The 12940-nt window shown below is 41.3% G+C and overlaps 1 protein-coding gene across 1 annotated transcript; it reads right to left on the bottom strand.

Annotated features, from left to right (window-relative positions):
• Window positions 1-4667: 4667 nt before the first annotated feature.
• On the bottom strand, window positions 4668-7259 carry LOC106809108 (protein D3-like; the record flags this gene model as incomplete). Its single annotated transcript, XM_014812067.1, is given in 3 exon segments — window positions 4668-5314; window positions 6405-6477; window positions 7122-7259. Coding segments are annotated over 3 exon segments (353 nt in total), but the record flags the coding sequence as incomplete, so codon positions are not given.
• Window positions 7260-12940: the final 5681 nt, after the last annotated feature.

The following is a 12940-nucleotide window of genomic DNA, read 5'->3' as shown; positions in this document are numbered from 1 at the left end:
CCGTGTTTCCATCAATGATTGACAAATGGAATGAATGACGCCCTGTTAGTGATTGCCTTAGTGGATGACCCCCACCTGTGCCCACCTCACGCTGGATGTATAGTAAACTCGAAAGTAATGACATGAGTCAGCGCTACCATGGCGCTACACACCGGCCGACCGGAAGCAACATACTGGCCACAAAACGAGGAGAGGGTCACAGCCAACAGGGATCTCGAGTCGGTTTTTGGCAAAATACCAGATCTCACCACTCATTAATCTCAGCGTAAGAGCATCGTAGGGGACAAGCGGTTTGTTTTATGTTAGTAAGTAGGACAGCTGATTCAATACTGACTGCCACAGAATCGTCAAATAAAACGGGCAAAGTTTATTAATTCGACTAATACCGCACCATGGTTTCAGCATTTCACCGTTGTATGCTCTCCTTCTTAATATGCTCTGTCATATATAGATATGTCATATAGATAAAAATATGTATAGAAATAGGCATATGATATGTAATCGATTTCACGCACGCATTTAAGCACATCTACTCGCATGTATACATTGATGTTGTATGTACATAAATGTATGTGTTGTGTTGTTATTGTGCTTGTATTATTATTATTATATTATTGCTTTTGCTGATGTTATTGTCGTGTTTATCTCTCCAGGTATGGATTGTAGTAACAATGCAATTACTCTTGCCATTTATAATGGAAACACTCAGTTACCACACTTGTTGATGATTTTATACATACATGTATATAATATATGTACAGATATGTTTATGTATAATGTTAATGTATAATCCTCTAAAATGTACTTGTTACTGCATTTGAATTATCCACATTGTATATTGTTTGCGAGTGGAAGGAATAATAGTTGCATTGATTCTAGAATGCGAATGGTAGCTGTCAAATTAATCACATATTTTCATCTTTTGCCTAACCTGAAAACAAAGACGAAAATGAAAATGGTCTTAAGCATTAGTGATGGGATCGGCTGAATTTTCATACGATTTATCGGTTTCCCTTAATCACGATCCGATAATTGATGTATAATCGATAATCGGTTAATAATAGCATAGATTTATATTAATCTTACTTTGTATATACAATTATACATAGCATTCATATTATCATGTTTTATGCACATGTTTAGGCACTATTAACTCTGTGAGGTGTGCTGTTAATGTTATCATATGTCTGTTCTTACAGTATGTAATGCAAATTTAAAAAGAAATGGTTTAAATGGCCTTTATTAAACATTAAAAGTTTAAAAATCATGATAAGACATGTTTTATGATTAGTAAAGTAAGTTGTTGTTTCTAATAATGTAGTGGCTGTTAGGAGTAAGTCTTCGCCAATGCGAATCTGTCCTCTCACATAATGGTAACAGACAATACGAGAGTAGAATTCTTCATCTAGCGGGATAACTATCCTGTGGGCACAGTGTCAACCACAAAGACACTGTCAATTTGTCCATGTCTATAAGTTACACGCAGTAACCGCTCTGCAATCAGACAGAACCTATGGTTAGACAGTGCATTCATTGAAGGTGTCCTCTGGACTACAGACTGATGCACTTCTACTGTCGGCTACAATACATGTCATGTTGCGATTTAGATATTTAAACGGACATGTAGCCTCTAGGATTTTACTGCAGTACAACTGTACTTAGGTGTATAAACGAAATCATCTATACCGCACACGTGTATGTTACCAGATACCTAGTTCTAATTGTTATATGAGGTTCCCCGAAGCTATCTCAAAGCGAGAGAGGGTCACAGCCAACCGGGATCTCGAGTCGGTTTTCGGCAAAAATACCAGATTTTCACCGCTCATTATCTCAGCGTAGGGGCATCGAAGGGACAAGCGGTTTGTTTTATATTAGCAAGGTGGGACAGCTGATCAATAATACCGCAAAGAAACGTCATAATAAAACGGTCAAAGTTTCTTAATTCGCCTAATACTGCAACATGGTTTCAGCATTTCACCGTTGTACGCTCTCCTTCTTAACACGCTCTTGATATGATATATTTATGATCTACAAACCTGTCATTATAAGCGTGTAGAACTTTCCCTTATCGCATGGCCAGGTCATCTTCTTAGGTTGCTTCTGTACCTGAGTTGGTGTCAATTCATCTCCCATATTTACCTTGCATGATTCGTATTCTATCTGTAACCGTTCATAACTTAGCATCAACATTTGCTGCATGAGCGAGCATACAGTATACTTATATTAGACTGGTATAACGCCTGATTTTCTTGACCGAAAAAGCTGACTGGGCAAAAATATAAGAGACTTACAGATTTTCCTACCACTATGCTGCCGGATGTGACTTTAGTGGGTTTGATTTACGTTGGCTAGAAACGATGGCTGAAATCACACTTCTGTCTCTAGGTGTAAGGTTAAACTGATTATTACGTGATTTTTGCTCAGAAAAACTCAATATAGATGAATATAACACAATGTCTCACCTGACAGCGGAAATGTCACTGATTACACGAACATTAAAAACACTAAGATTTTATGCAGTTAAAATGGATTTGACCACATCGTAACAGCAATAAATTTTATCGTATGCCAACTCACTAAATCACAAATGGCGCCTTCAAAACAAGTGCACACAATTAAAACAAAGGGGCATGTATTTGTGTGCATGTAAATCAAACAACCATGAAAGCAATAATTTCAAAGAAGAAGAGTATTTTGGTCAAAGCAGAGCTATGTGAGTCGGAAAGGGTTTCGAATGAGTCTTGGCGATCAGTTTCTTTAGCGGGCATCAGTATTACACTCCCCATACGCTAGTCTGTACCTCTGTGTTTACACTCGGACCAAAACTGCCGCGGTGCGACTATTTTCTACTACACCCGGGTCGATGTCTTGCGCTCACCGCAAGAAAGTCCGTGTGTATATTTTCACGCATTGATTAAAGTTTTTAATTTGAATATTATTCGAAATAAAAACTTTAACCAATACGTGAAAATACAAGGTTAGCACATTTTTACCCATTTTACTCTACCTTTAACTCCCTGCTTGTTTACACCTTACACAAATATTGTTTATAGTCCAAAGCCAGAGACTGTACCTGGCAGTGGTACCAGACCGTGACAGAGAGTCGATGCTGATCAAAGCCGATGTCACGATAAATAGCGCAATCTGGGAAATAGTGAGCTAGACAAATTTGTCTGTTGTTTGTGTTCATTCATCTGATCGCATGCAGGGGGCATAGTTACAGTACCAGTAGTGCTGGGAAATAATGCGATGTAAGCACCATAACGACTTAGCAGTATTTCCTGTGTCGCACTATTTACCGCAGCTTGGCCGGGAAATAGGGAGATATGGTAAATAGGGAGACTATCTCACTAGGGAGACTATCGCACTACTTCCCAGATCTCAGCAGCAGCAGTAGTAGTAACAGTTGTAACGGCAGCAGCAGCAGCAGCAGCTAGTAGTAACAGTTGCAACAGCAGCAGCAGTAGTTAGTAGTAACAGTTGCAACCACAGCAGCAGCAGCAGCTAGTAGTAACAGTTGCAACTGCAGCAGCAGCTAGTAGTAACAGTTGCAACCGCAGCATCAGCAGTAGTAGTAGTAACAGTTGTAACGGCAACAGCAACAGCAGCTAGTAATAACAGTAGTAGTAGACCACAACACGTGATGGGCTGACCTATGGGGTGACTGGTGGCGTTGGACGACTACGACCTTGATTGTTTACCTGGATCATCATCCTCCTACAATACGTTGGCACAGTCTTCGGCGATCTTATCTCCTAGCTCAGCTCAGTGCTATCTGACATGCTTATGCCATGCAAGTGTGTATGCAGTGCGTGTTATGTGTAAGCAGTGCTGTGAGTGAGAGAATATCGCTACTTGACCTAAGGCCTGGCATAAGCAACCTATATATTGCCATTGGCAGAGTGTTTGTAGAGGTGGCCAATAAAGAAATCTACACCTAGCAGATTCTTAGTTCTGTCTTTCTCCCACCATCACTCACTGCCCCCTGCCCTCCTCCTCTCTGTATCCCTGTCTTCCTTCTTCGTTCTAGTCAAACAGATTTGTGGCCAATGGTAGATTTTAATGGTATCGCGGGGAATCGAAACGCGTCTGGACGCTGTGTATGCTCATGTCTGCAGCCATTACTGGGTCTGTGAGCATATATTAGCAGAGATCGCGTACAGATTGTGCTGTTACTCGTGGCACAGTCCCATGTAGTAACGGTCAGATGCATTGATAATAACCGAAATAAGCTTGTCTGGCACGTGCAACTTGTTTAGCTAATTACTATAGAACGCACATATATGAGCGTTTTTTAATAGCAGAAAGCAATTTTACTCCCACATGAATAGGAAACAAACATATCATGAGTCAGACTTATAGCTGCATTTGACACTATATCGATTTCTATTATATAATGCCGTGTAATTTATGATAAGGCAGAACATATATCGAATGATCTTTGTAAATAATTGTTAGATGTTGTTCAAAGTAACAGCAGTACGAGTTGTAATAATTGATTACTCTGGTAATAATTGATTACTCCGGTTACACAGTAAACTATTAGGCCGTATTTAAATGTGCTAAATATATTGAAATGTATTCAAATTGCTTTTTCTGCACATGCTGTTACGTGTATACGAGCTTCAATGTTACAAAGGTGTATATTGAATAAAACTATCTGAAGCTATTCAATTAATTGCTCTTCTGTTTATTGTTTGCAACCAGTCATAATCAAAACTAGCATATGCTCAAACTTGTCAGTCCTTAAAGCCAGATTATCAATGGTTTAAAGAAAATAGATAAGAATTTTTAATTTGATTAAATCTTTAAATTTTCTGATTCAGTAAATCTAAACACTTGGACAAATTACAAGCTCTCGATATTTCACAGGTAGCATTTATATAATAATAAACCCACACCGTTTCCATTCTACCGTCGTACTCCTTCCAGTGCCCTATGTACATCCAATGTTAAAAAACATCCACTGTTTACCATTACGCTACAAGCAGAAACTAGTAAACTATATGCTTAAGGATACTCATAATTAACACTCTACTACTAATACTAGAAAACCGTGCTACTTTAATTTCTCTCGACATTATATTTCACCATACAAATACTTCTCACCAGCTTTTCCAATTGAACAGCAGCCGTCTTTACGCCCGATAGATGGAGCCATTATGCAGTAACTTACTTTCCACTCAGTTGCTCATAGAGTTTAGGCACATATTCATCATACTGAGCCTGGTACATGTTGCAGGCAACAGGGCCATCCAAGTTGTGGCTAGCAGCAAACTCCTTTGTCTTGAATGAGGCTCTGCCCTCGGCCGACCTGAAAGACAGAAAACTATGCAATCAGCTATCAATAACCATATAGTACCATCAGTAGGGGAGTGCAACGATTCACCGATACATTGGTGAATCGCGCGATACAGCGATCCACGATACGATAAGCGAGCGATACGCAGCGTCCGTATCGCGATACAAACGATAAAGATGTTAAACAGTGAATAAGGCAAACTAAACTATGCTAATCTAAGTTAAGCCATAAGGCAAGCTAAAGCACATGTAATTCTTTTTAAATTGAATTCTTTCTTTTATTTTATGAACTCCTTCTCAGTATCACATAAATATCCTCGGCTGTCGCAGAAATCCGTGTCAATATATTGTGTCAATTTATTGTGTCAATTTTTTCAATTGTGTCAATTTTTTCAATTGTGTCAATTTTTTCAATTGTGTCAATTTTTTGTGTCAATATCCGTGTCAATATATGGGATGCGCTTGTATTGCCACCAAAGTTGTACCGCAAAACAATCAAGAGTGCTGATTGAATGGTGCGTGTAGCTAATGCGCACGTAATGTAGCACTGTGTATGGCGTGCATGCAAGTGGAGCTGTTGCTTACAGGTCAGTCTAGAGAACACTCAGAACGTTTCAGTGTTTCGGCCACAGAAATATATATATGCAGGGTGCGAAATTAACGTGAGTCTGGAGTCAAATACTCTCTGATTTACTGTCGGACTCCCTGATTTGACATATATGCAGGAGTCCGTGTGACTCCCTGAAAATTCTGCTATACAAGTAGTTCGTTCCAGAGCAGGGCCTCACGGAATTACCGTATTTTTTCAGCAAATATCCGAAGAAAATTTGGCAGACGTGCAACCTCTAGTTCAAAAGTTAATTTCTACCCCTGTATATATATATATATAGACTTATAAGATATAGACATAACTGAAATTATTTTACCACTGATGTTGGTTAATGCATTACTGTGCAAAACCATAAATTAACACTAGTTATTGAAACCTTACATACTGCAAGTGCTTCGATTCAGAGTGCCACATTAGTATTGATAATTCGAACCTGACATTTTAGTTCAAATAAAATCATCAAAGTATTTGTGTATATATCAACAATACCTACCTGTAAAGTTTCTTCCACTTGAACGTGACTTGGCCGGGTTGCTCGTACACCATGAACACGTAGCGATGCAAGCCTGGAAAATCAGCGAGACACACACATCTAGCTACACTCACATAGCAGCATATGGCACTGTCTGTATCAATGGCCACCTACACAGCTAGCCAAGGTTGTGATACACTCATGGTTAGGTGAAATTTAGGTATTCGCATGCCAGGTAAGTGGTGTATACAATGCGTCCAAGAATGGATGCAGAACATACTGATTAAAACTAAATTACTTGTTAATTATTACCAAGCCTTGGTGACAATATAAACACCAGTGACAGATTAGACTGTCCTCACCTTGGAGATGAAAACCCATCACCTTGAGAAGTCACCCACGATAGCTCCCATTGCCCTTTATCGATCTGGAAGTATGCACTAGTTCCCTTGAAACCTACCGTGCATCAAGGAGCTAAATATAACAAGGAGAGGAAGTGGAATGGCTGTGTGCTTTTCGCCTCAAGGATGCCATCTATGGACCATAATCAGCTGAAACGGCTGTGCAGACCTGAACCCAGAGACAGTAGAACACTAATCTGTTCTAAGCCAATATGGCCAAATATGGCAAAAATTTGGGCCAGATATGGCGGCTCTTCCTCTCGTTGTTATATTTAGCTCCTTTCCGTGCATAAACTCGCTTGGTGTCTCCTTCTAGTGGAGGCATCTGTAGACATACCTGTTCCTTCTGGTGGGCCACTGCCCACGTACTCGCTCAGTGTTTCTCCCTGGTGGACGTCACATCCAGGAATGTTGCCAACCATCCAGTGGTGCCACTCTCTAAACTTTGGGTTTTTGCGGCTTGGAGCGTCAGGGTCTGTTGGCAACAGAGGTGTGAAAAATAGCATTAAGTTCTATATGCAGTTGAAACTATAACCAACAAACAAAAACACAATATTTCAATCAACTTTCCTTACAATGAAGAATTCACTCTGCAAATATTACACACGTACGTTACATTATTGCACCATGCTTATAGGCGTAGGCGACTCCCTAGACTCGTTAGTGGAGTAGGCGAGGTACGGTCCGGCATATTAGATAGTACTAGCAGAGCATATAAATCACGTTGATTTATGTGCTCTCGAGTCTCATTGCTCTGGTACCAAGGTACGTTCCGGTATAACGGACCGTACCCAGGGTACGTTCCGGCAGTACCCTGGGGGACATAGACCCTCTTAGCCAAACGCGGCATCATTCGAATTTAACCAGTGGATCAACTTGTAAATATTGTAGAACAAGTGTGTAAGTTATGCAAAACATATAACTGGTGCAAATCGCAAACTTGTATCAGGAGTTTATAATGACAAATTTGTCATTGCCATTATACACTCCTGCTTGTATGTTTGTGCTGCTGTTGTGTTGTAATGTAGCAAATTAAGGACAATTATGTGCTTATGAGCCCCTCCCAGGGGTTTTAGCCTTTTAGGGAACAATGGAACAGGAGCATTAACTTTCAGGGAACAGGGGAACTCCTGATTAGATTTTTGGGAACAAGGGAACTCTGGATTTTCCATCTTTGTGATTTTTTTTCACAATTTTCTGAGACTGTTTACAATAAACTTTGAAGTATTTTAGGGTCATTTCAACATAGTGTGCTTTAGGGCCCATTGGAGTCCACATTTATAAGTCCCTTTTCACTAGCGAAGCGAAGCGAAGTTCTACTGTACTAAACAAATATGGGGAACAGTGCATGGTAAATATTTTGGGGGATTAGGGAAACTGGAAAATGATTTTCGGGATCGTGGGAACACAAGGTTAAAAACATTTTAGGGAACGAGTTATTTTATTAATGGGGAACAGGGAGAAAATGCATAAACATTAAGGGATCAAGGGAACATATATACCCACCCCCCTTGGAAGGGGCTTGCTTATCATACTACTCGCGTAGGTTTGTGTATAATATTATAGCCTTAAGGTTATACCTAAATAGTATAATAAAATTCATTGTAACAGTATGTGAGTGTGTGTGTGTGTGTGTGTGTGCGTGCGTGTGTGGATAATTACATAAAAAAATTAATTAAATCAAATAAAAACTCAAAGAGACAGCGTAGTGACGGGCCTGTGATGAGACTGTGTGCTGCAGACAAGCATTTCAATGGCATTTACGTAGAATTATAAATCAGTAGAGAATACATAAACATTAGGCATTCGGAAGCAAATACACTTTATATTTATTTACCATCATTTTATTAATAATAAAACGGCCTACGCGAATTGTATACTTTTCGCAAATGGGCACAGAAACTTACTTAAAGCTTGTTTAGTTAGTGCTTTCTGGTGTGTATCAGAGTAGTTATTTGCTCATTATTACATGATTCACCCTCACGTGCATGTATAGTTATTTTATGAGCTATTGTTGGTGTTCTCGATTGCAGGAATATACTAATAATCAAACATCATATTTTATTATTTTATGGGCTTAAAATACGTTATGGTTCACATTAAAAATATTCTAAATGAATCGCAGCAAACCCTATGGGCTCTATAGCAAGTCGATATTTGCACAAACTAGGCAGGAACTTATCATGTTTACTTGTAGAATTTCTGTATGCCAACAACCCAGTCATGTTCTCACTGCTCTATCAAGCACTTCCCCGTTCTACATGGGTCGCCCCTTTAGGTGGTGTACAACAGTAAAAGGCGGACCATAGGCAGCAGGCCTGAATAGGCCTTAAGCATCGAACATAAATTAATTAAACATTCTTAATTACACTGTAATTACAGTGTTTCGTCTCATACACCACATACACTTTATTCATGTTACACTCCGCTCCACACTTTTGCCAGCTAAATGATGCACACTTTATACAAAGTAGTCGGATCCCGTTTCAAACGCAAAAATGGCCGACCGGTCACCATGGCTACGCCATTTGACGGAATGGCACAATTATACGACAAGACCAATCCTACTTCTAATAGCTTCTAGACGTCCACGAGACATCTATCTTGCATGCATACTGCAAATTAGTGCACTATAGTGCCGAATTTTACCGCAACAAATTCAAAAGAAGGCTTTGTCCCGGCAGAGACGAAATATAGTACGTGCAACATTGGTGAACAATTTGCGGAATGTAATTGTTGTATGCTCCCTTTACCAGGCCAGTTTGTATTTACTCAACGATTATATATTGAACCGTACTCTTGTCTTGTTGTGCAGCAAGGAGGGCACTAGTCTGCTCGACATACACGTGGCAACACGCGCAGCTGCTCTCTTTGATCTGCGCTGCCGAGTATATCTGTGACGTTATCACAGCGGCGACGATCGTCTGCTAATGTGTGGCGACATCAAGACAGTGATAATGTGCCTATCTGTGACGTCACTCTAGAAGATGTCAGCTCTCGCGTGACGTCATCAACGCGATCTCCTGTTCATCGATGACATCATAGCAACGATCGTCTGCTCATCTGTGACATATCTGTGAGAACAAGCGGTCGAGCACGGTAACATTGTGATCGCGATCATCATCAGCAGCAGCAGCATGGCGGTGTGCGTGAAAGGCATGCTGGCAGTAAGCGGTGGCTTTCTCATCCACCTCACTCTCGGAACGCTCTACTCCTTCGGTAATTGATTTTATCGAATCGATGTCACACATTAAATGATGCGATTTATGGTTCTATTGTATCAAGAGCGTATAATAAAGCGTATAAAGAGCGTACCTTCTTTATACGCTCTTGATTGTATCGAGTGATACGCTCTTCGAACCGACCCACATGGTTATAGTGTAGTGGATCTGGGTCACGTAGAGACGGCACACTGATAATACAATGGTAGCATCAGTGGTATATATAGGAGTCAATAGTTACGGAGCGCTCGTATGTATAAGGTAGCGAGGATCTATATGAAGGGAGAACGGTTATTTTCGCGACGAAGCATGGAACCATGTAAATTATCCGAGAACCAGGAAATACCGGATAAATGTGTACATTTTCAAGATGTAAAAAAACAAGAAATTGCGATTGTATATAACTAAGAACTAGAGAAAAGGAATATTTTTGGCCTGTGGCACTGATAATAGACCCCCTTCCTTCCTCCTACGTTGAACTACTCGTTACCTATTTATTTTTAAGTTGCCATCAGTTGCGCGATCGAGCGCATATATGCGAGGCGAACCGTCGAGAAATAACTGGTTTAGTACTCCTGCCGGTGCGTCCTACAAGATCACATTTTTTCCTGTATAACGTACGTTTCACGCGCGGGTGCTTGTAGGAAACTATAATAGAACCATAGCGACACACTCATACATTATCCCCCATACACTCACGCGCGCGCACACACACACATACACGCACACGCACACACACGCACACGTGCACGCACATGCACACAAAAAAGAGTGATCGTTGTTCCAAATCCCCAAATGTCATTATTACATGAACTCCTGTAACGGTACGTGCAAATAAGGATTCACCCACCCTCACACTCACCCACACAATGAGCAGCGATAGACAGCTAGGACAGTACAAGTAAACTACTCACGTAACACATCGCAATGTTTACCCATGTGTATGTACATGTAAAAGGTCACACCGTATTTAAAGTGATTACGTCACCGTAAATAGTAAAACTTTTCACAAAATGTAAGTAATTCTGTTCACTTTTTATGGTTAAATTGCTGCATTATACTTCCTATTTTACTATATTGTTCGATGTAAACATACACTCGTGACTCATACAGAGCCCATAGCAAGCAATCAGCAAGCAAGTCAGGATCATAATATCAAATCGTTCAGGTTTTATGGAATTTTAACTAGTTGAGAAACAATCTTATCAGGTAAGAATTTGACGATACATTTAGTTAGTACTTACTCTTTTAATGTAAAAAATGCCAACAAAAATTTTACAAATATACACCATAGAAAATTCGTGACGTAGTCAATTTAACGAGCTTTTCGGATTTACTCCCGTAACCGAACAGCAAGTGATTTGATTACAAAGGTAACTGTGGTAATTATCACACAGGTGGGTATCCAACAACACTGTAAAGGTCAGGGGCCGGTTTCACGAAGCGTACTTAAGTATTTAATCATGATTAAATCACTAATCATGATTAACTTCTCGTACTTAAATTGAAGTGACTGTTTCACGAAGCGTAATTAAAGTTAATCACGCGTCGTGAAACCGGCCCCAGGTAATTATGTTTATCCGTATGTACATTCAGGTAACTTGACCCCGTACATCGTATCGTACGTGAGGCAGCGTAGTGTACCGACGTCGCTTACCTACCAGGACGGAGCGTGGGTGAGCGCTCTTACTGTTGCCGGTCAGGGAGCTTCCATGTTCGCCGGAGGTCTTATAGAACAGAAGGTCGGAGTGAGGTGGGCCAGCCTGCTAGGTGGATGGTTGACCAGGTAAGGAGTGAGGTGGGTCAGCTTGCTATGTGGCTAGATAGCCAGGTAAGGAGTGAGGTGGGTCAGCTTGCTATGTGGCTAGATAGCCAGGTAAGGAGTGAGGTGGGTCAGCTTCAGTGCGCGCCGCGGCGCCAGGTGTGTGATGTGGGTGGTTGTGTGTGTGTTGTGTGTGTGTGTGTGCGCCGTGTGCAGTTCGTGTACGTGTGTGTACGTGCGAGTGTTGTGTGTGTGCGCGTGTAGTGTTGTGTCTGTTTTGTGTGTGTGTGTTGTGTGTCGTGTGTGTGGTGTGTGTGTGGTAGTACCGTCGCCGTAGCGCGTCGCGTGTTGCCGTCGCGTGCGCAGTGTGTGTACCGGTGCGTGTGTGTACGTGCGTGTGAGTGGCGTGCCGTGTGTTGTTGTGCGTGTGCGTGGCGTTGTTGTATGCGTGTGCGTGTGCGTGTGCGTAGCGTGTAGCGTCGCGTGTGTAGTATTAGGTATACAGTGTATTAAAATACGCGAATAATAATAATAGCCGGTTCAAAACTACACACTTGTCTAGTATATATCCCTGGAAAGTGAAAATGCTTGTCATATACAGTAATAATCCTGTGTCAAGGCACTAACCCTACCCTACACCCTTAACCCTAAAAATAACTATTGTAAAATTATCATGCTCTTCCCTATATACGCAGAATACAACTTCAACCAACCTGCACGTGACCTACCTCCGCTAAATATTGCCGCAGCGCCATCCATCACTCCAGGCGCTATCCATACTGCGTACTGCAACGTTTCCAAGGTGAAGAGAGGAGAAGGATTTACGGGTCGTGGCGCCAATTTTTTTTAACATATCTCCACCATCACGCAACCGTTGACGGATTCCTTATCGGGGGCTGAAGTTCCACGGGTTATTGGGTAAGGCCGTAGTGTAGCTTGTGTGAACACGAAGCTGATCGCATTTCCGAAGCCACGGCCGAAGTCCCAAACGCCGGGCAGTCGGACGGCACACGACGCGGGCGAGCAGTGCTGGAGCAGGGGACAAGGCGTTCAGCGCAGCACCCAGACGCGTCGGTAATGTCGCGATAAAGGTCCGCGATGAGTAAAGCCACCCAGTTCACATGCCGAAAGAGAACAGACGGAGCGATTCAGCAAGCGAAAGTGTAAAACGAG

The sequence above is a fragment of the Priapulus caudatus genome, unplaced genomic scaffold (assembly GCF_000485595.1).
Source record: "Priapulus caudatus unplaced genomic scaffold, Priapulus_caudatus-5.0.1 Scaffold329, whole genome shotgun sequence".
In the NCBI taxonomy this organism is placed as follows: Eukaryota; Metazoa; Priapulida; class Priapulimorpha; order Priapulimorphida; family Priapulidae; genus Priapulus; species Priapulus caudatus.
This window is presented reverse-complemented; position numbering and strand designations above follow the sequence as displayed.